Source organism: Mesoplodon densirostris, chromosome 14, assembly GCF_025265405.1.
Source record: "Mesoplodon densirostris isolate mMesDen1 chromosome 14, mMesDen1 primary haplotype, whole genome shotgun sequence".
Lineage (NCBI taxonomy): Eukaryota > Metazoa > Chordata > Mammalia > Artiodactyla > Ziphiidae > Mesoplodon > Mesoplodon densirostris.
In genome coordinates this window covers 40,216,436-40,240,945 of record NC_082674.1, presented here as the reverse complement: position 1 = coordinate 40,240,945, position 24,510 = coordinate 40,216,436, and the positions used below count along the sequence as shown (strand labels likewise).

Below are 24,510 nucleotides of genomic sequence, written 5' to 3'. Positions count from 1 at the left end.
CAATTGGATATCTAATAGGCATCCCAGAGTTAACACATCCAAACCTGAATTTCTGATCTCTCTCCTCAAACTTTCTCCTAACAGTCTTCCCCTTCTCCGTAAAAGACAGCTCCATTTTGTAGCTGCTCAGCCAAAACTCCAGGAGTCATTTTTGGTTCCCTTCTTTCCCTCACTCTGGGAATCCAATCCAATCCATCAGCACACACTATTAGCTCTATTTCAAACGTGTTCTGACTCCAACCATTTTTCACCTCCCACCCTAGTCGCCATCACCTCTCACCTGGTTTATTGCAGTAGCCTCCTAACTGCTCTCTCTGCTTCTCTCATTGCCCCGCTTCTGTGTCCATGGAACCATCTTAACGTGTCATTCAGTTTATGTCACTCCTCCGCACAAACCCTTCTAGTGGTTTGCGTCTCACACGAAGTCCTTCCCACAGCCCACTGAGGCCTACGGATCTGCTTCCCTCACCTACCCACAACCTCTCTGACTCCTCCCCCAACCATCCTCCTTGCTCACTCTGCCCTGGCCACCTTATAGCCACCTGCCTCCTTGGTGTTCCTCTGACAGGCTAAGCACACCTTGACTGCAGTGCCTTTGCACTAGGAGTTCCCTCTGCTGGACACACTCTTCTCATTTCTTTCAGGTCTCTGCTAGAATGTCATCTCATCAGACAGGACCTTCCTGACCAACCTATCTAAAAGGGCATTCTCTGCCACTCTGTTGCTTTTTTTTTTTTCCTACATAGCAATGATCACAGCCTGATTCCTGTTTATTGTCTCACTTCCCCCACTATTACATATACTTTACAAGAACAGGAACTTACTGTTTCTGTGATTATTTATCCCCAGTGCCTAGAAAAATGCAGGTACTTAGTAGACACGCAGTAAACATTAGAATTAGCAAGACAATTAATTGGAGCAATGGTCACATAACATTTTGAGGTGATTCAAAGTCACCACTTAAGGCACCCAATGTCTTAAACAAGCCTTCTGTACTTCAGAGTGTGGAAGACAGCTTCAGGAATGCCTCAAATGTTCAGCCACATTCATAGACTTACTCATGCTCTAAGGTTTTTGGAAACACATTGTTCTAACAGGCTTTATAAGGGAATGACATCATCTACCCAGAAAGATTTCTGAGAGAAAGATAGAGCCCATCTTGAAAAGACAATGCTCATTATTGATTTCAGAGAACTAAACAGGGTAAAGTCTTATCCCTGAGTCAAGGTGGCATGGAATATTCTCCTGAAAGCACATATTTGCTTGTTCTTACATCAGAAGCTGAAAGTACAATCCTGGGCTGGAGCTCTTTAGAGACCACATCGATCTTGATATATGTACCTGAAAGCTCAGAAGCTGAATGTGATGGATTCATTGTAATATGTTATACATCGTTCAAAGTGAGCAGATTTAGAGTTCATTAATTCTCATTAGAAAAAGTTTGTTTGAAATGTGTTGAGAAGAAAGGCACTATTTTTCTATCTCTTTAGTACTTACAAATGTTTAGAGATAAGTATGGTATTTAAATCTTCGGGATGTGTAAAATTGTATTTAACAGCCTTTTTAGACAAGGCATTAGGAATACTTTAAAGTGTTTGTCTATTGCATTAATTTTAATTATACTCCACTGGATTCACAATGCTTTGAAAATGCTTTACAAAATGCCCCCAAGATCTTTTATTAATCATAATACAAGCACCATCAAATTCAAATGCTGTTTCTCATTCTGGGCAGCAGCAGCTTGCCTGCGAGCGCCCTCTTCTGTTTCAAGATAATACCGCAAATTGTATTACAGGGAATTCACAGCAATTCTGGATAGTACAAAAATGGGCTTTTCAGGAAAATGTCAACACACACAATCATATTATTTAAATATGCTATCCTCCCACCTGAGGTTTGTACGGCTCTTCTGGAGCAGATAGATGAGGCGAAGATGAGGGAAATGTTGCAGTCCCCGAAGTATAGTGGTGATTTGCATTTCTTCCCTAGGCAGTCTCATAGAAATAAACTTTAATCTTTTAAAACATGGGGCAGCTCGTCTAATCTGTTCTCCTTACAGACAGGACATGATTTAAAGGCATAAAATCACCTGGAGCTTTTATCTAAGGTAGTTTTTGTAACTCAACTATTTGCTTTCTGGCTAGCAATTCTGTCTTGCTTTAAAAATTGACAAACTCGTGTTTAGATGCCAGGTCTAAGCAGGATCTTGTTAACAATTATAGCAAAAATCTTTTGTTTCCGTATAAACTGGGGAAATTTGCAGGCAATTAGGTTGAGCGCCATGAAATTGCCATCAAGAATGGTTAAATATTGTCAATTTCAGATGGTTCAATTAAATACACCCAGCCTTGTCCGTTAGGACCCTGGGTAAGAGCACAAAAGGTCCTGGGAGTAGAGTAGCTGCTGAGAATGGGGCGGGGCTGGAAGAGACCCGGCAAAATGTAGTGAAATCACCCTGTGTCTATACAAAGGTCGGGGGGTGAGTCTAGGTGCAGTTGAGACAAAACAGGAAAGAAATGATTGATGGAATTTGAGAAATTTTGTTACAAATAGGATTGGTTTATGTTACTTAATCTTTTTGTTATTCCTGCCCAATGAGAATCAAGCCCTGTTAATTTCAGTAGTGGCTAAAACAGTTCCAAATGATCTGGCCTCTATGAAGTTTCATTTCCTGATGCAGTTTTGAAATTTAACTTTAATATAGCTAGATAAGAATTGAATTTCAACACATGGCAGCTTCCTCATGCAAAGGGCGGGTGGAGCGGTTGTTAGGTTGGTTTATTAGAGCTCATTTATCTTCATATCTTTAATGCTCCCCCCCAAAACACACACCCTTTATCTGAAATAGATTCTGTAAAATTGCAAAAAAATAATTTTCTAAACTTAAAAAAATTTCTTTACATGCACATCATTTCTAGTTGCCAAAGTTTGAAAGTTCCTTAGAATTCTCCTGGTGATAAATTTCGTCCCATTGGGAAGAATTGTGAAAGACTAACTAGTTCATTTGTCCAGGTTATCAACACCTCCATTGTCTTTGAGTTATTTTACAACTCTGTAAATTTTAGAAAACTGATAATAACATACATGATCTTTGTCCATACAAATGCAAATTAATTAGGGGAAATTGATTATTGACACTGGCCTATGGATAGATCCATTTTGCATCTACTGTAAATTCTTTTCAGAATTCCTTATTTCCTGTACATGCCTCTGCTCTTTGAATTCTTCTTAGAACCACTTATAACATCTTACCAGTTCCCTCATTAGTTAATGAGTTAAGTAAGATCTTGGGCACATACTCATACCATTTATGAGAGTAATGATTATATCCTCTTTTAAAAATCATCTTTTAACATCACAAATTGTAGTTTGATTGTGCTATTTTTCCAGGATGTGCCAAGACGCCATGTACACTGAGTCCTTAATAGTGAAGCAGGTATACATTTGCCCGACAGAGTCAATTGTTTAACGTTATTGAAATTGATTTCAAACCTTAAAAAAAAATTGCCCCAGACCTTGCAAAAGAAGATATAAGTCCATTGAACAGCAAGAATCATTTGAAATACATCTTTAATTTTAAAAAATCAATATGCAATCTACAAAATACTTTGTTACATGATTATTAAGGCTCAATCTGTTTTATGTTTGTATTGATGACATAAAATCATATTTTGAATAAGATATAATAATACTTAGTCATTATTAAGGAAGGCCTTCTGACCTAATTTATAAGAGAAGAAGGGCTATATCGAAAGCACAGACCCAGAATGAAGGGAACTAAAACCCTAGAACTGTTTAATATATAAATCAGGTCAAACAATGCCAGCCTTTATTTATGCTAGGAAGGGTTTTTTTCCCATACTTTTTTTAATGTTTAAACTATTTCTATCCCCATAAAAAAAGGAAATGTCCTTAAATTCAGATCTGTAAATTGATCAGGTAACCATCAAGCCATGAATTCATTTACGCAGTTAATATGATCCTTTGACTGGTAAGGCAACCAGACCAAACCAACTAGAGCAGAACAATTCATCCCAAACTGGCCAACTCCTTGGAAGTCTGCCATGGTGTCAATTAAACAAATGACCCCCAAAGGGGTCAAACTCATAAAGCATTGATCTAAATTACCTAAATTAAAATGCTAGAAAGGAGTAATTCCTCCTTCATTCACTTCCTTCCTCCATTCCCTACCTTAAAAGCAGGAGTTTTTATTGTTGTTGTTTTGAAGATCATCATTTACTTTCTGGCAAAGGAGATTCTACTTCTTAATTTGTAAGTCTATGTGGACCCTACATGATTTTTCACTTAGAGCATCAGGATCACATTTGACCTTCTGCCATTTCTGAGGTCAGAAGAATTGTATTAAAAAGCCTCTCCACCTGACACAGAATGTTAATTTAACTTTAAGTAATGAATATTTAAGGATCCTAATAGATGTGCAAATGAACAATTATGCTGCAGCACCCCGCTGTTCCTGCCATCAACCTTTGCATTGCTGCAGAAACTCACTTGGGCTTCAGTCAGCCTCTTGTTACATTTCCAGCACTGAATCTTGAGATGTTCCTGAAGGCAGGAGGGCTGATGAATAAATGACCCCAGCAGTGAGGTACCCACACATACTGGCAACCTGTGAAGCCTAGGGGGTGATTAATTGAACCCTGTGCTGAAATTACTTTGAGGTGTAAATATTCATCAAGTTCATCTGAATCAGATCCTGAGTTCTTTATGGGCAGGATGCCATAAAACAGATCTGAAAGGACCAGCAGTAATTAACCCAGCTACCGTCCCTGGTATCATGGAGCAGCATCAGGTTCCGCCCGCCTCCATATTTGTTCTGAGCAGATTGAAGTCACTCCAGAATGTGCCACACCAAATGATGAGGCAGGATGGTGGAATTTTTTTTAAATGACACGCACATAGATTTGCCCTCCTATACATCAACAGTGAGTCTCAAGCATATGATATTATGAGCAATACATCAGCTGAAGTTAAAAAGAGCAATACCAATTCATTTTAACAGTCAACTTTTGCATTCTTTGCCTTTACAGTAAAATAATGAAAAGCATTAAATCTGCTGATTGATACAGATCATGTTTGTTTTATAAAATCTGCATTTTTTAACAGATTAAAATGAATGTAATGTAACATTAAATAAAATGTATGACACAAACTCTGTGGGCCAACAAATAATGTTGTTTGGAAGAACGCTATTTTATCAGTTTTGACTCAAAACAAATCTAGTAAATAAAGAAAAATACCCCCTAATCATATTTAAGGATCAACATAAATTGAAGGTACATTAATACCACATGTTTTTTCCACATGTTTTTCTGACTAAAAAAATACCTAGAATATAGATTTCCTAAATTTAAAAGTCTGACCTTTCACTATAAACACTGAAAGGAAATTATAAACAGAATTATAATTGTTAATGCCGTTGGCTTTTCATAAAAAACATTTACCTGACTTTGAAGAATAGAAATATCACTTCTTAGAAATGTAGATAAAACAAGCTAGTGTCTTTCACTTCGCTCATCTTTTAAAGAAAATTACTCTAAATTAAGCAGAATTAGCATAAATAGCATGATAGCAGAATTAACATAAAATAATCATAATATGATTTAGACTTCTACTCAAGAGAAGCTTGTGTTAATTACAAAAAAAAACTTTATCAAAACACATTCTTAGAGTCTGCACTTCTGGGAAACAATATTCATGAACTTTAAAAGTTCATTTTTAACATACATAAATATTTTAACTAGTGTCCAATACTGGGATTCCATTTTGAAAGGAATCTCTCCAAGCAAAGGGCAATATGTCTTAGTGACTTGTACTAAAATATGTATATCAACAGAACTAGCTTCTTTGCAGCACACACCAGAATACAAATGTATTTTGAAAATAATGATACCGTGGGTGAAAGACAGGTACCAAATACAGCTGATGGTTACTCACCAGTGTGGTAATAGGACAGGAAGATAAATAATTCAGAGTCAGAGATAGTCCCACATCTCCATGTTAGCCTGTGGTTTCAACATCATCCTACAACTAGCCACGTTTCAGAGAAGAGCAAGAGGGAAAATTAAGTACTTTGGTTTATGTCTCCTTCGATTGCCTCGTCCTCTAGTACTACTGCTAGCTCAATAAGAAGAGGCAGGGGCTGGAGGATAATAAATATGGCCCCAGGTAACCCAGAAGGCAAAACAATCAGCCACCAAGTAATCAAAAGTCAAAAATGGGCTTCCGTGGTGGCGCAGTGGTTGAGAGTCCGCCTGCCGATGCAGGGGACACGGGTTCATGCCCCGGTCCGGGAAGATCCCACATGCCGCGGAGCGGCTGGGCCCGTGAGCCATGGCCGCTGAGCCTGCGCGTCCGGAGCCTGCGCTCCGCAACGGGAGAGGCCACACAGTGAGAGGCCCGCGTACCAGATAAGAAAAAAAAAAAAAAAATCAAAAATGCTTTGGCCAAGTGGCTGTCAGGTCACAATAATAGCGCCTTTGAGTTTCACTAGGAAACAAAAACATCATGAAAATTATGGACACAGTTTAGATCACACCCCCAGGGCACAAACATATCAAAAGCATAAAGTACAGACAGTTCGGTTGCAGGTCTAAACGTAACCACTGGACCTGTCATTTCCACTCTACAGTAGCAGAACTTTGTGTGGTTTCTGTGAATTACGTTTTTGGAAAGTGGGTCGTCATCACTGACTCTTGCTACTCCTACTGAGTTACGCAGTCACCAGCTTTATCTGGGTCTTCTCCAGCGATTTTAATCCACTTCTTTTCTATTTCAACCTGTCATGCAAAAGCAAAACAGGGGCAGCATTAACAAATGCAACACAGCATAACATCTCTTCAATCCTCGTTTGTAAATGAGGCAAGGACTCTAGCCACCTCATCCTTTGGACACAAACACAGCCCGTCTACCCTGTCACGCCCGTTCCCAAGTGAAGCACACTGCTCTCCTTTGGGACAACAGAGTCTCCTAAATCCTTCCCTTCTAGGGTCAAATCTTGAAGAGGACAAACTTTCTTCTAAGTCAGACATGAGTTTTATAAAATGTATACAGACTACATATACTGATAAGACATTTACAAATCTGGCCAGACATGTGATCAAAGATCCCCCCGGAGTATCATATATCCAGCCTCTAGCCCACCTGAGATTTAGAGCACACCCCCAATCATCTCTCTAACTAAAACTAGTTTACAACAGTAAACAGCTGGGCCAAACCATCTGCCTGCCCCTCATCTTTTTCATCTCACCTCAAACAGTACCTCCGCACAGAGGCCCTCCAGGACCACTCTAGATAAGGAAGCCCTCCATCCCTCTCTATCCTGTGACCCTCTTTTACTCTCTTCTTAGAATTTGTCACTACTTAAAATTATGTTATTTTCTTGTTTACTAATTATTTTTTGTTCCACCACTAGAAGGTAGGCTTTATGAGGACAGGGAGTTGTCTCTTGTTCACCTTTGTGTTCCCAGCATCTACGGCAGCAGCTGGCACTTTGAAATTGCTCAATAAATACTTATTAAATGGAAGATAACATTTTGAAACTGACTGCCACCAATGCTATTAAAGCTAAAGAGACTTTGGTATATAATTTTGAGCGGTCCTCTACAACTAGATGAAACTGGCACATCCCATGAACAGCATATGGTATAAATGACATCTCCATGAGCACCTGACACACATTTCAGTCACACATAATACTTAGATGCCTAGTGTTACAGGTCAGGTTCCCCAAGAAGCAGATGCTGAGATGGAGACTGATGTGCAGAACGTTTACTGGGGAGGGCAACTGACGAGGAGGGGAGGGAAGGGAGCAGAACAGGAAGAGGGAGAAGTCGGGCCGCAAAGCAGTCACAGTAAAGGCTTCAGCCGATCCCCAGGGAGGGCTGAAGCTATGAAGACCCCGCAGGGTTATTCCAACTTGAGGTAAAAGGGTCTTTAGACCCCTGATCCACCAGTTACTGGACACAGGCTGCCCCAGGAAGGGGGCGTGACCTGGAGCATGGCATCCTTCTTCATCCAGGGCAATTCCCAGCTGCCAAGGGAATAAGTCCTTCAGTCCTGAAGGGGCTGCACAGAACAGCACCCATTCATCCTCCATTTTACCAATAGAATAAAAATCACTGGACCCAAACATACAGGCTTCCGAACAGATAGTCCAAAATAAAGAAAAATCCAGACTTGGTTACTATATTATAGAACCACCAGTTGGTGCTAATGATGTCTTATATAATCACACCATTTCAAGATACTAAGGGAGACTTCCCTTGTGGCGCAGTAGTTAAGAATCTGCCTGCCCATGAAGGGGACATGGGTTTGAGCCCTGGTCCGGGAAGATCCCACATGCCACGGAGCAAGTAAGCCCATGCACCACAACTACTGAGCCTGCACTCTAGAGCCCACGAGCCACAACTACTGAGCCCGCGGGCCTAGAGGCCGTGCTCCACAACAAGAGAAGCCACCACGGTGAGAAGCCTGTGCACTGCAACGAAGAGTAGCCCCCGCTCGCCGCAACTCGAGAAAGCCAGCACACAGCAACGAAGACCCAACGCAGCCAAAAATAAATAAATTTAAAAAAAAAAAAGATACTACTGGAAATGTGTGACAGAGGTTGTCTCTATATCTAAGTCTGAAGATGAGAAGGAAAAGCAAGTTTAGGAACAAACTTGTGCCAGTGTATGTCACTCTTTAATTCACCTGGCACAAGAATGCAGATGAGCTGATGGTGAACATTTAAAATTGTGGTGATAGAGTAACTCAGTATTTCCCAAAGAGTGCTCCACAGAATACTATTTCAGAAGATATTGATAGGTGTTTTACAGGAGACAAGATTCCATAAGTGATGAGTTGGGAGAAACTGAGTTAAGTTTAACAAGTTTCTTTACTGCAGAACTTCTCAGAGCCTTTGTTCAACATTAATTTAGTGTACAACGTTCCCCAACTTATTTTTTTCTTGGATCATTATATGGGGCATATGTTCCATAGAACACATCTTGGGAAATGCTGTTCTGACAAAATCTTTATTATAAATATGCTTCTGAAATGTGAACTTATTTTTAATGCCCTGTTTTTCATTGAGAGCTGAGTTAAGTACACAGCACTGTGTCCTCAGGCTCCCAATGTTCTCTAGAACTGAGGGGAAGAACTCGGCTCACTGGTGACCATCACTCTTTTCTAGGTCAAATACACACATACACACACACAGTCACTTAAGAGGGCAAAGCCAACATCTAAAGCCAAATCAGGTCAAAGCTTCGGAAGCCCCAACTTGAACTCAAGGGCTTCAGGATGTACCTGGATGTTGTAGCAGGCTCGCTGATGAACATGTTTCTGTGGCTGGACATCACTCTCCACCCCCAGAGACCTGACCTCTGTCCTTGAGGCACAGGTGTCAAGAATCCCAAACTGAACAGTAGCAAATGGATACCAATCAGAGGGAATTTCTTGGTCTGATCCAAGTTCTAGTTTGTATGACAAACAATGGGGATGATCAGGACCTTGAAGAAAAAAATCAAATGGTCAGTCAAAGTATTTCAATGGCCATTGAACATTTCTCTTGAGCATAAGAGGCATGCATCCCTCTCTTTAATAAGCATTTCCATTAGCACTATGGTTGTGTGAATTTCATTAAACGACATACCATCAAAATTCACAATTTTGCACTAACTGGAGGGAAGTCTACCTGCATTTTTCAAGTACTAGCTTTAAAATAATTACAACTTTATCATTATATAGTTATATATGTTAACTCCCAAAATGTTTTCAATGAGAAGTATGCTGTTTCTTTTTTTAAAAAGAAAGTTTAATATTTCATTTAATTATTCAAATAAAACAATGACCAACAATACAGCGATCAGAAAAATTTAGAATTATATCAAGTTCATATGTGAGTGCCTTCTATTGGGTGATTCTAATTCAGAATAATAAAAGTATGCTAAGTTTTTTAAATTAAAAGGTGAGTAATATTTATGTTAAGCATCATTATTTGGCTATACTGTGCATAAGATCTGTAAAGAAAGAAAACTTTCTCTTAAGTAGACTGAATAAGATCTTACAGTAATTCTTAATTTATTCATTTTCTTACCACTCTATTTATTGATAGATAATGCAAAGGTAAATTTCAGCCTAAATTAGGTCACATTATAAAGATGATTTTTTTTAAAGTTAAACTTAATGAATTTTTTTACATTTCAGAAAATATCCTAGGCCAAGAATTCTTTTTTTAGTAGAATGGATTATTTTTTAGTACACTAATTCCCACTCACCCTCCTTAAAGCTTTGACTGGAACAAATGTACTGTGTAAATATGGGCATGCTGACTTTCAGTGTTTCAATACAATATCTGTTTTCACTTTACTTTGCCATATATTGAGCATCTACTCTATGCCAAGCCAGGCTCTGTGCCAGACCTAGGGATATCAGATATACACAAAAGCTTTAAGAGGGGTCAGGTACTGTGTGTGTGTGTTACAATGGAGTAAAAAATATTTTCAGTGTAATCACTATAGTAACTCTATAAATGTTCCATGATAGTCCACAGCATCTACATATCCCATGCAGCTATCTTTACTTAAATTAAATGTATGAGATGACAATAATTTCAAAAGCCAGATTAAATTACTATACCACTGACATGACACAAGAACATTTCCATCAGAATATAGTTTTAGGCACAAAAACAAGAGTTTAAAGGATTTCACTTAATTCTTTTTTTTCGCACAAAGTGTAAAGGGTTTTTTTTTTTATTATGTGTAACACAAAGTTATTTAAGTCAATAAATTTTTAAGGAATTTCACACGTTCTGATTCTTTCCACTGCCAATCACCTTAGTTCCTCCAAACTCATAATCTTCAAGATAAAATAGTCCTTTCAAAAAGAAGTTATCATGTGAGTCAGCCCACAATTCTTTTAGTTGGGCTTCTTTGATCTCCAATGAAATATGGACACACTTCAAAATTCCCCACCTGTAATCTTTGGGATCCAATTTCCTCAAGCCATTTACTTTAGGACCATGTTTAGGGTCAGGAGATGGATCTGCCTGGTTCTGAATTTGACACCCTCTAAAAATGTATTAGGTTCAAATCATATTCATTCCTAAGCCATCACACCCTAGAACAGTACAGAAAGATAAATTGCCTTTCATGCCTTACAACCTGTTTCTTGTAGAGACTAATAGAATTCTAAGGCTGTAAAAGGCCTTGAGAAGTCATCCATCAATTAACCAACAGATGCTCATTTGCATTTCCTCTCACTTGTAGGGGAGGACAACAGCGACCTCAGAGATGCTCTAAGCTACCCAGATCACTGCAGGCAAGTGATAACTTTATTCACACACACACACAAAGCCAGGGGAGATTCCACAATCCATTAGCCTTTCTGGCCTTCTGTCTGCAAAATACATAAGTTTATTTAAACTTAATTCAGGCAGTCTTCAGTCCTTTATGGCATAGTGGTTAAGCACATAAACACTGGACTCAGATGGCCCAGGGTCAGATCCCAGCTCTGCTACTTAAAAGGTGGATGAGGCTTCCCTGGTGGCGCAGTGGTTGAGAGTCCGCCTGCCGATACAGGGGACACGGGTTCGTGCCCCTGTCTGGGAAGATCCCGCATGCTGCGGAGCGGCTGGGCCCGTGACCCATGGCCGCTGAACCTGCGTGTCTGGAGCCTGTGCTCCGCACCGGGAGAAGCCACAACAGTGAGAGGCCCGCGTACCGCATAAAAAAAAAAAAAAAGGTGGATGACCCTTGGCAAGTTATTTGATCTCTGTGGGCCTCAGTTTCCCCATTTGAAAATGGGGGTGATGATGAAGATAACAACACGAACCTTATGGGATTGCTGTGAGGATTAAACAAGCTAGTTGGCACACATAAGAGCTCTAGGGACGTGGTATACTATAGTGGTATAGATAGAAGTGCACAGTGCTATTCTATTATAAATTCAGTATTGTTATTTAATTACCATAATTTTGCTAATGAAAGCACCATGAATTCTACACTAAATTTAGAGCTGAAAATTATATTGGAGATGATCTAATTGATATTAGATGTGAATATTGATATTCATATTTTAAAGAAAAACTCTTTTGGAACTTTTGCAATAAAAATCACCCAAGCTGAAGACCTAGTACTCCAAAAATAGGTTTAGAAACAAAACCTTTCTACCCACTTTTCTAAAAAACTGGTAAAAGGAGAACGTTTTTCAAGTTTTCTGGCATATTTTTCCTGGCTTTTAAAACTCTAAATACTCTACAATGTTTAATAACACACTCCCTTTGGATTTTGATATCCATGAAGAGAAGTATCATGTCCGTCCTTAGCACAAGCCTGGCACATTTGGGGCTCAAAGGATATTTGTGGAATTTACAAGTGAATGAATAAAAGATAGAGGAAAATCATGTTCTTTATCTCAGTACTGACCACCAGGGGGCACTCTCGGGCTTCGGTAATTAGTCCCTCATCACTTTCTAAGGACCAGGAATGCAAATCACGAAATCTATTTAGGTCTAGTAGATACCGGGTCCCTCTTGAACCAAAATATTTCACATCTGAAACTGAATTGGTGAGAGCTGGAGGGAATGAATGGTAGAAGGATGACACAAGTAGTGGAGGAGGAGAGAACAACCAATGTGCTGAAGAGAAAGCAAAGAAAAAAGTAAAGGCGAGTCATATTTAAAAATTGGTAAAACTGGGAAAGTGGAGATAGATACATTTGTTAATTGACCCTCCACCATGCTCACTTCTCTTTCTAATTCTACGCTCCCATATGTACCCTCTATGGCTAATCGGTGTTTTCAAATGTCCTCATTCTCTTCTCCCTCTCCTTCCTCCCTTTTCCTCTCTCTCCCTCCCCCTCCTTTTCCACCACCTTCTCTTCCTCCTCCTCCCCCCCTCCTCCTCCTCTGTCCCACCCCCAGCAAAATCTGTGCACAAGAAACTGTCCTCTGTTGTCATTCACACCTTAGCCTGAATGAACTATCTGGGGCCAACCTTTGTTGTAAAACGAAAGGCTCACCCACTGTTAAAGGAATATTAAGCATTGATGTGCTGGTAGAAGAGACAGTTAAGGAGCCAGCATCCCTTCCCACCTCCCCTGAAATCACGTATAAGTTATTTCACCAATAGGAAAATTCAATTCCAATCTCAAAAATCCCCAGGAAAGGGGCATAAAATTTTTTTTAATTAGTACGTATACTTCATATATTTTTTTCATTTCCTTAAAAAAAATTTTTTTTCTAACAGGTTTTTCAGAAACTAGCTTGAAAGGGTAACGTTTTAAAGACCCTCTTTTAAAATCCTCTGTTCTCTAAATACCCAAGTGATTTTAAAATCATATAGAAACATTGAGATACTCTAAGTCCTTGCTCCTCTACGTGAGGTCCGCGGCCAGCCGTGCTGGCATCACCGGAGCACGCGTGGGTGACACAGTATGGGGGAGCCCCACCTGCTGATTCAGAGTCCACATTTTAACAAGGTGATTCATATGCACACAAAAGTTTGAGAAGCACTGCCTTAGGATAAAGATTTCCTCTCTGCCCCAACCTTACTCTTTCTATGCTTCTTCTCAAGAAGCAAAATGCAAGGCAGCCTCTTACTCTTTGCATTATCCTCCCCCCAGCCCTATCGTGGAGAAGCTTCGGCGACAGGGCCACGTGATCCCAGAAGTGTCTGGGCCCCAGCCTGGCTCAGAGCTGCCCCCTGCCCCCTCCCCCAGGCTCCGCACAGACCTGATTTGAACAAAGCAGCTTTGATCCCAAAGAATTTGGTCAGTGAATTCTCACCATGTAAGTGTCTGGAATGCTCACAGTCTGTGTGAGCCTGGTGCTATGACAGTCTTCCACAAGAACTCCCAAAGGCCAAGGACAAGTCCAGCCAGCCTCTCTGGGAATTCACACTCTTCGAATTGTTCTCAGTGAGCTCAGCTGTGGTAAATATGGATGGGAGGGCAATAAAAGGGCTCTAGAAGACACAGGGGTACACAGAGCAGGGAGGATTGATGCCTAGGAGGCCATGACAGGTCTCCCAGGAGAGGCACGAGGCCAGTTGCATGGGAGAGCCTCTTACAAGCACCAATAGCTGGGCCTCACCCTGGGAGTCTGATTGGTAGGGATGAGGCCTAAATATGGGTAAATATTAAATATTAAAGCTCTAATGATTTTAAGGACTCTAACATGCAGCCAGGGCTGGGAAACAGATTTTAAAAGGAGAGAGGAGAGGCGATCTCAGCTAATGGCACCATCGCCCACCAGGACCTCCTCCCAGGCGCTCCCTTTCCCCCAGGCCCACAGACCATCTGTCACTGTCTCGGGGTCACCTCTTCTGAATTCGCTCACCCACCGCTCACCTCTGTCTCAGCGCTCCCACGGCCCTCCACCTTGCTCAGCCTCTCTCCCCTCCTACCAGCCTCCCTGTACTATAATCTACTCCTGAATCTTTCCTCTGCAACATACGCCTGACTTTCTAAAACAAGGTAGGATTCTGTCACAGTCATGCCTGAAAACATTCCTGAGGCCCTGCTGACAAACTCCACACCCCACAGCATGGCTCACGACCCTCTTGGCAGGCTGGGTTCTTCTCCAACTATCCCCTCGGTCCCATAAATCAGGTAAGATCCCCCATTGACACGCCTGTGTTTCTGCTGTTTCTATCCTTGATGGAGTCCCACTGGTTCTCACAGGCCAAGCTGAAGCATCGCCTCTCCAGCAGAGCCTTCCCCACTGCCCCCTGCAGTTGATGACTCCTTTCTCTGGGATCCCTATTAGATAACGTCTGTACATGTTCCAGAAGAGAAGAGAGCAGATTTCCACAGCTCATTTGGATAGTTGCTTCCGCATCTGCCTCGCCTGCTAGACTTATGTTTCCAGACAGCAGGGATCATGTTTGCATCTGTATCCCCCAAGCACCCAGCACGGAGCCCGTACCTAGAGGAAATTCAGTGGGTGTTTGTGGAATGGACGTGTGAATGAGTGAGCCCTCTTACTAAATTCTTGTGGACTGGATCAATTAACTCTACCATTAATTCTGAGAAAATGCACTGTTATGAACAGGATCATTTTCACAAGAAGCTTTGTATGTTGTTCTCCTTCCAAAATTAGAAAAGAATGATTGGTACGGGTTCTCAGTTTGAAAAAAAAAAGCGTGGTTGCCCCCAGAGGGTCTAGCTGGAGTGCCTGCTCCAAGGCAGAGCAGCTGGAGCGGGCCCATTGCGAACCTGTCCCCCTGGCCCTCTGACTCGAGCTGGACAAGCCAGCAGGCTGAGCCCTCTGTGCTCCTCTCTCAGAGGCATAAGCTTTGCTGCAAATCCATGCAAAAGGTGTACCTGACCTTTTGTTCTGGGCCCAGTGACCGTCCCTAGGACCAAAGGAGAACAACAGGAGTCAGGTTATCACCCAGACCTCAGAGGACATCTGTGGACCAAGGAGGTTACAGTTCACGTTCCAGCCTGCCTCTCCCTTTCCCTTTGTGTTCAGCAAAATAAAAGGCGATGATATTCTGATTTTTATAACGTCTCTCACCTAAAAGTAGCACAAATAACTTTGAGAATAGATCCCTTGGAACCACACACTCAAAACCTCAAAATCTGTTTCCCTGGGGGGAAGATAATCTGAGAATGGTTTGAACTTGCTCCTCCAGCAACGTTATCAAGAAGGCAGGAAGTTGGGACTTCCCTGGTGGCGCAGTGGTTGGGAATCCGCCTGCCAATGCAGGGGACACGGATGGGTTCAGGCCCTGGTCCAGGAGGATCCCACATGCCACAGAGCAACTAAGCCCGTGCGCCACAACTACTGAGCCTGCGCTCTAGAGCCCGTGAGCCACAACTAGGGAAAGCCCGTGTGCAGCAACGGGGACCCAACACAGCCATAAATAAATAAATAAATAAATAAATTAAAAAAAAAAAAGAAGGCAGGAAGCATTACCGCTGTGGATGATATCCTGGAAGATATTCCCATCATGCTGGAGTTGACCAAGAGGTGCCGTTAGAGGCCACACCTGTGACCACGCTATCCTATCACTGCCTCTCCCTGCCCTGGGCCTGGGCTCTCCTGGCTGTTCCTTGGAACTAGAAGGTAACCACCAACTACCGTGAGTCAGGAGGACACTGTGGAGGGGAATTTGGCACGAATGGAGAAAAGCAGGGAGTGTCAGGAAAGGCTACTGAATGGGGGCTTCCCTTCAGCACAGGGGCCTAGGGCTCCGCAGCTGCCAGCTGTGTCTCTCACCTGCTGGGCCCTGTCTGTAGCTCAAGATACAATCAGTCGACAGATGTTAAGCCAGAAAACTGCAGGGCACAGACAAGGTGGCATGCTGCCCCTTAGGTCCACTGTAGTCTGGGGCTAGCTCTTCCGGCCCCAAAACATCACGAGACCTGCAGAGCAGTTTCCCTCAACCTGGGTCATACATAAGGTTCACCTGGGGAGCTCTCAAAACATATGGGTGCCTGGGGCCCTCCCCCAGAGATTCTGATTTAATTGGCATAGAGTAGAGCTTAACCATCAAGGTTATTTAAAAGCTCTCAGGCTATTCTGATGGCCAGTTTTGAGAAACACTGCTGTAGGCCCACCCTGAATAAAAATGCTGCCTCTGCAGTCCACAGCGTGGAGGGCCCTAGGATGTAATTAAATTCCCCTGAAGGATTAGACCAGCTGTGAGTTATTTGGAAACAGGGATCCATCTTCTCTTTAGCCCCAGCACCTGATGTGGCACTTGGAATACAGTAAGTGCTCAATAAAGGTTTGCCTAAATGATGAATGCATCAACTCAGATGCCCCAAATCTGCCCCCAACTTAGCTCCATAGCCCAGTGTTCTGCCAGAAATAACTGAACTAAAACAGGCAGCAGCCCTAATTTCAAATTTTGCTTTTTGTTGCTTTACTATGTTACACCCACTACTAACTTACGACTTCAAGATAAAGGCAGAGCCAGGGATGTCTCTTCAAAGTTCTAAGCTTCTAGATTAATTGTTTGCTTTACAAAATAAAAAAAAAAAGTAACTGAATTTTAATGCTTAATGAAAATTAAAACAACGTGTCAAGATGGTCAAATTGGTCAATTCAGCAAAAGAAATTAACTTGGGTCAAAATGAAAGGTAGTCTTATTTCAAGAAGCAGGGAACAAAACCTAAGGAGGAAGTGGTACTGGCTGAGAATACAAAAAAGTTCAGGTATATTCAAGGATGACAGATCTTAAAAGGTCAGTTAGGGAATCTAAGCTATATGAACAATAATTTTAATATCTGAGGCTGATGGTTGACGTCAAGAGGTCCAACTAGAAATTTTCCCTCGGTACCACCATCCATAATAAAATCCTAGCCTCGGATGGTATTTCTTATGATATCTTAAAAAAATTTTAGGCTAAACTTATCTGGTAGAAATAGGCATAAGGGGACCAAATAAACCAGCTGTTTGACTAAATGCTCCCTCTCCCACCCAGCGATGTAAGCATGGCCGCAGCTGACTGACGTTACCCCATCTGCCTCAGCCTGCTTTCAACCCAAGGAGGAGGGTGAAAACATTTAAGTGATTTCACGTGAAAATCAGCTTGGAGTGTTGAATATTTACTTGAATTTTTATCAGGAAGCCGGTCTATCTTCCATACGACGGCCCGGTAGGCACTCTCATATTTTGCTGACCCCACAGTGACCTGTATGACAGGTTCAGATTCAGGTTCATGTAAACTCCCCAGACACGCCCGGCGGTTCATTTTGGCTTTCAGGGACTTCTGCCTCTGGAGGTTCATGGTCCAGAGGGCCTTGATCCACTGCGATGGAACAGGAAAGTGTATCATTATGTTGTCACAGGACCTCAAGGATGGTCTCTGGACCAACGGGGCCATGTTGACAAAGGCCTGAAGCTCCACATATGCCCCCTGGACAACCACTACAGACTTCAGGGAAAAGGGAAGATCTTCCCCGCTATACAAAGTCTTGAAACGCATCAGCTCAAACCGGCAGGCATCCAGAGGTACAAACTTAATGATTCTTGATTGCTCAAATTCTTGTGCTTTCACACACTTATGAAAATGATAGTCAAGAATATCAATCCCCTTCTTTTCTGGGTCTTTTTCAAAATAGCATTCATTTCGCTTCTGCAGCTCAAGGTCATTCAAAGTTAAAAAGCATTCTGTGTTCCCATTCACAAAGCAGAGGCAACAGATTTGAGTTATCACAGTACTTTCAACCAATTTGCCTTCTTCTTTAGTGATTTTACCCCAAAAGTTGTCCACAATTTCAAGGAAAATTTCTTGTTCCTCATAGTTCTTCTTTGGTTTTGAAACAGCTGGCAGCTTTATCAGCTCCTCCTCCACACTGGTCAGAAAGTCAAGGAAGTCCTGGTACTCTGTGGATCCCAACTTCAGCATTTGTTCTATATCTGGTTCGTGAACTACTTCTGTCTTAGAATGGTATTTCCTTTTTTCTGTGTAAGACACATGTTCAATCTTCACAGTATGGATTTTTCCTGTCACACTAAAGTTCTCAACTTTGGGTTCAGAAAGCCTGCAATATGGATTGAGCTGTAACTCTTTAAATGGTTTTTCTAACCCCTTCTCATAATACATTTGCAAAATTCCTCCAGGTAAGACTTTTAGAAAAATTGGCCCCCACTGACGGGAAGACATCATGTTCTTCTTCTCAGGAATTCTCAACATGAAAGACCATCCGGCTTTTGGCTGACTCCTGAAGAGCATGTGGGGGACAAAGGAAGAGGCAGCACCTTCAGCATACTGACACTGCGTAGACAAATTTCCAAATGAGTCTTGGTTCTCAGCTGATTGGAAATGTTCAAGTTTCTCACAGATGTAGCTGAGTGAACATTGATTTAAGCCTTTTTGATCAATAGGCATCTCTTTGTCTCTTGATGGGACCATCTTCCTGCTTCCTGGAGGGTCAAAGGTGAGCTGGGAAGCACTGCCTTCATCTTTCCAAAATGGACTTGAAAAGGCACAGTCCTCCTGAAAATACTGAAACTGGGGAGTATCACTTTGGAACCCTAGGCTGTCAGCCTGGTGAGGGCTCATTTCATCTGGAAGACCCACTTTGGGAGCTGGATGTATACATGAGTGGTCACTGAGTAAGGAAGCATGGGATAAACAGGTTGGTTTAGTAGGCAATAAGGAAGAACCTGCTCCAGGTATAAATGGACTGTTTGAAGATGATTCTGGAATAGGATAAAGCACATGAGTCCCTGCTTTGGGGATGCCAGGAAAACCTGGGAAGTCTTTGGTAGGTGTAGAAAGAGGAGAGTTACTTGGAGGTCCTGGACTGAAATAAAAGTCTATGATGGGAGAGGAGAGAGGGGTACTGCTGGTGGAGGAATATCCACTGGGAAATTCCTTAGTACCAGAAAGGTTCAGTTTAAGTCCATTTGGCCTACAAATGCCTTGATTCTCCAGAGGGAAATTCTTTGACTTTTGAGAAGACTGAAAAGCAGGGTCATCATCAAATGTGACCCAATTGCCTGGGTTTGTGGAGCACATCTTTGGGATCAGATTGTGGTCTTGCCAATGAATCAGATATGTTGTCTCTGTTAAAGGAGAAAGAGAAAATAAGAATATAAAATGAGGGGGAAAAATTCAAGTTACTAGAGGTCATTTGTTCTGAGAAACACTTGGATTTAAAAGTATTCAGATTTATAAATTAACTGAGTTTAAAGAAATGCTTAAAAACTGTAACACTTTTGATGGCTGAATGGATTAAAAAAAAACAAGATCTAACGATACGCTGTTTATAAGAGACCCATTTTAGATTTAAGGATACACATAGACTGAAAGTGAAAAGATGGAAAAAGATATTCTATACAAATAGAAACCAAAAGAGAGGAGGGGTAGCTATGATAACACAGGACAAAATAGACTTTAAGTCAAAAACTGTCACAAGAGACAAAAAAGGGCATTATATAATGAAAAAAGTGTCAACTCACCAGGAAGATATAACAATTATGAGTATCAGAGCACCCAAATGTATGAAGCAAACATTAAAAAACTGAAGGGAGAAAAAGATACCAACACAATAGTAGTAGGAGATTTCAACACCCCAATTTCAATAATGGATAGGACATCCAGATAGAAGATCAATAAGGAAAGAGAGGACTTGAACAACAGTATACATCAAATGAACCTACCAGACATATACAAAATATTCCACACAACAGCATCAGAATACATTCTTCTCAAGCACATGCATAACATTCTTCAGGATAGATCTCATGTTAGTTTACAAAAAAAAGTCTCAAGGGCTTCCCTGGTGGCACAGTGGTTGAGAGTCTGCCTGCCAATGCAGGGGACACGGGTTCGTGCCCTGGTCCGGGAACATCCCGCATGCCGCGGAGCGGCTGGGCCCGTGAGCCATGGTCACTGAGCCTGTGCGTCCGGAGCCTGTGCTCCGCAACGGGAGAGGCCACAAAAGTGAGAGGCCCGCATACCGCAAAAAAAAAAAAGTCTCAAAAATTTAAGAAGACTGAAATCATATCAAGTATCTTTTTCAACCACAATAGAATGAAACTGAAAATCAAGAACAGAAAAAAACTGAAAAATTCACAAGCATGTGGAAATTAAGCACTACACTCTTCAACAACCAATGGGTCAAAGAAGAAATCAAAAAGGAAATTAGAAAATATCTTAAGACAGAGAGGGGAGACAACAGAAGGAAGAATAACTACAATTCTGCAGCCTGTGGAACAAAAACCACAATCACAGACAGACAGACAAAATGAAAAGGCAGAGGGCTATGTACCAAATGAAGGAACAAGATAAAACCCGAGAAAAGCAATTAAATGAAGTGGAGATAGGCAACCCTCCAGAAAAAGAATTCAGAATAATGATAATGAAGATGATCCAGGACCTCAGAAAAAGAATGGAGGCAAAGATCAAGAAGATGCAAGAAATGTTTAACAAAGACCTAGAAGAATTAAAGAACAAACACCTAGAAGAATTAAAGAACAAACAAACAGAGATGAACAATACAATAACTGAAATGAAAAATACACTAGAAGCAATCAGTAGCATAATAACTGAGGCAGAAGAATGGATAAGTGACCTGGAAGACAGAATGGTGGAATTCACTGACGTGGAACAGAATAAAGAAAAAACAATGAAAAGAAATAAAGACAGCCTAAGAGACCTCTGGGACAACAGTAAATGCACCAACATTCACATTATAGGGGTCCCAGAAGGAGAAGAGCGAGAGAAAGGGCCCAAGAAAATATCTGAAGAGATTATAGTCAAAAACTTCCCTAACATGAGAAAGGAAATAGTCACCCAAGTCCAGGAAGTGCAGACAACCCCAGGCAGGATAAACTCAAGGAGAAACATGCTGAGACACATAGTAATCAAAGTGACAAAAATTAAAGACAAAGAAAAATTATTAAAAGCAACATGGGAAAAATGACAAATAACATAAAAGGTAACTCCCAAAAGGTTAACAGCTGATTTCTCAGCAGAAACTCTACAAGCCAGAATGGAGTGGCATGATATATTTAAAGTGATGAAAGGGAAGAACTTACAACTAAGATTACTCTACCCAGAAATGATCTCATTCAGACTTGATGGAGAAATCAAAAGTTTTACAGACAAGCAAAAGCTAAGAGAATTCAGCACCACCAAACCAGCTTTACAACAAATGCTAAAGGAACTTCTCTAAGTGGGAAACACAAGAGAAGAAAAGGACCTACGAAAACAAATCCAAAACAATTAAGACAATGGTAATAGGAACACACATATCAATAATTACTGTAAATGTGAATGGATTAAATGCTCCAACCAAAAGACACAGCCTTGCTGAAGGGATACGAAAACAAGACCCATATATATGCTGTCTACAAGAGGCTCACTTCAAACCTAGAGACACATACAGACTAGTGCTAATCATGGCCGCTGGGCCTGCACGTCTGGAGCCTGTGCTCCACAACAGGAGAGGCCACAACAGTGAGAGGCCTACGTACAGCAAAAAATAAAATAAAATAAATTAAATAAATAAATAAATAAATAATTATATGTGTACCAAACATAGGAGCACCTCAATACATGAGGCAAATGCTAACAGATATAAAAGAGGAAATCTTTTATAATAATAGTGGGGGACTTTAACACCTCACTTACACCAATGGACAGACCATCCAGACAGAAAATTAATAAGGAAACACAATAGACTAGACAGATTTAATTGATACTAAATTGATTTAAAAGATACAATAAACCAGATAGATTTAATTGATATTTATAGGACATTCCATCTGAAAACAGTAGATTACACTTTCTTCTCAAGTGCACAAGGAACATTCTTCAGGATAGATCACATCTTGGGTCACAAATCAAGCCTCGGTAAATTTAAGAAAATTGAAATCATATCAAGCATCTTTTCCAACCACAACGCTATGAGATTAGAAATCAATTACAGGGAAAAAAACGTAAAAAAACACAAACACATGGAGGCTAAACAATACGTTACTAAATAACCAAGAGATCACTGAAGAAATCAAAGAGGAAATCAAAAAATACCTAGAGACAAAGGGCAACGAAAACACAATGATCCAAAACCTATGGGATGCAGCAAAAGCAGTTCTAAAAGGGAAGTTTATAGCAATAAATCCTACCTTGAGACACAAGAAAAATCTCAAATAAGCAATCTCAACTTACACCTAAAGGAACTAGAGAAAGAAGAACAAACAAAACCCAAAGTTAGTAGAAGGAAAGAAATCATCAAGATCAGAGCAGAAATAAATGAAATAGAAACAAAGAAAACAGTAGCAAAGATCAATAAAACTAAAAGCAGGTTCTTTGAGTAGATAAACAAAGTTGATAAACCTTTAGCCAGCCTCATCAAGAAAAAGAGGGAGAGGACTCAAATCAATAAAATGAGAAATGAAAAAGGAGAAGTTACAACAGACACCGCAGAAATACAAAGCATCCTTAGAGACTACTACAAGCAACTATATGCCAATCAAATGGGCAACCTGGAAGAAATGGACAAATTCTTAGAAAGGTATAACCTTCCAAGACTGAACCAGGAAGAAATAGAAAATATGAACAGACCAATCACAAGTAATGAAATTGAAACTGTGATTAAAAATCTTCCAACAAACAAAAGTCCATGACCGGATGGCTTTACAGGTGAATTTTATCAAACATTTAGAGAAAAGCAAACACCCATCCTTCTCAAACTCTTCCAAAAAATTGCAAAGGAAGGAACACTCCCAAACTCATTCCATGAGGTCACCATCATCCTGAAACCAAAACCAAAGATACTACCAAAAAAAAGGAAAATTACAGACCAATTCTACAAAAAAAGCAAATTACAGACCAATGTCACTGATGAATATAGATGCAAAAATCCTCAACAAAATACTAGCAAACAGAACCCAACAACACATTAAAAGGATCATACACCATGATCAAGTGGGATTTATCCCAGGGATGCAAGGATTCTTCAATATATGCAAATCAATCAATGTGATACACCATATTAACACACTGAAGAATAAAAACCATATGATCATCTCAGTAGATGCAGAGAAAGCTTTTGTCGGGAGGCCTTCAAGATGGTGGAGGAGTAAGACGTGGAGATCACCTTCTTCCCCACAAATACATCAGAAATACATCTACATGTGGAAGAACTCCTATAGAACACCTACTGAACACTGGCAGAAGACCTCAGACTTCCCAAAAGGCAAGAAACTCCCCACGTACCTGGGTAGGGCAAAAGAAAAAAGGAAAAACTGAGACAAAAGAATAGGGACAGGACCTGCACCTCTGGGAGGGAGCTGTGAAGGAGGAAAAGTTTCCACACACTAGGAAGCCCTTTCACTAGTGGAGACAGGGGGGTGGGGGAGGAAGCTTCAGAGCCACAGAGGAGAGCGCAGCAACAGGGGTGCGGAGGGCAAAGCAGAGAGATTCCTGCACAGAGGATCCATGCCAACCAGCACTCACCAGTCTGACAGGCTTGTCTGCTCACTTGCAGGGGCAGGTGGGGGCTGGGAGCTGAGGCTCTGGCTTCGGAGGTCAGATCCCAGGGAGAGAACTGGGGTTGGCTGCATGAACACAGCCTGAAGGGGGCTGGTGTGCCACAGCTAGCCAGGAGGGAGTCTGGGAAAAACTATGGAACTGCATAAGAGGCAAGAGACCATTGTTTTGGGGTGTGCGAGGAGAGGGGATTCAGAGCACCACCTTAACAAGCTTTAGAGATGGGTGCAAGCCAGCTACCAGTGCAGACACCAGAGACGGGCATGAAACGCTAAGGCTGCTGCTGCCACCACCAAGAAGCCTGTGTGCGAGCACAGGTCACTATCCACTCCTCCCCTCCCGGGAACCTGTGCAGCCCACCACTGCCAGGGGCCTGTGATCCAGGGACAACTTCCCCAAGAGAACACACAGCGCATCTCAGGCTGTTGCAATGTCACGCAGGCTTCTGCCACCGCAGGCTCACTCCGCATTCTCTACCCCTCCCTCCCCCCAGCCTGAGTGAGCCAGAGCCCCCTAATCAGCTGCTATTTTAACCCCATCCTGTCTG

General features: G+C 41.5%; 1 protein-coding gene across 1 annotated transcript in view; it reads right to left on the bottom strand.

Annotated features, from left to right (window-relative positions):
• Positions 1-3,612: 3,612 nt before the first annotated feature.
• The window catches only part of STON1 (stonin 1), a 61,002-nt gene continuing 40,104 nt past the window's right edge, over positions 3,613-24,510 (bottom strand). The window contains exons 2-4 of the mRNA XM_060117384.1: positions 17,570-19,531; positions 9,310-9,512; positions 3,613-6,797 (exon numbers count right to left, since the gene is read on the bottom strand). Of these exons, the coding sequence (XP_059973367.1) occupies positions 6,723-6,797; positions 9,310-9,512; positions 17,570-19,484 (2,193 nt within the window). The 5' untranslated portion in view covers positions 19,485-19,531 and the 3' untranslated portion in view covers positions 3,613-6,722. The remainder of the gene's footprint in view (positions 6,798-9,309; positions 9,513-17,569; positions 19,532-24,510) is intronic.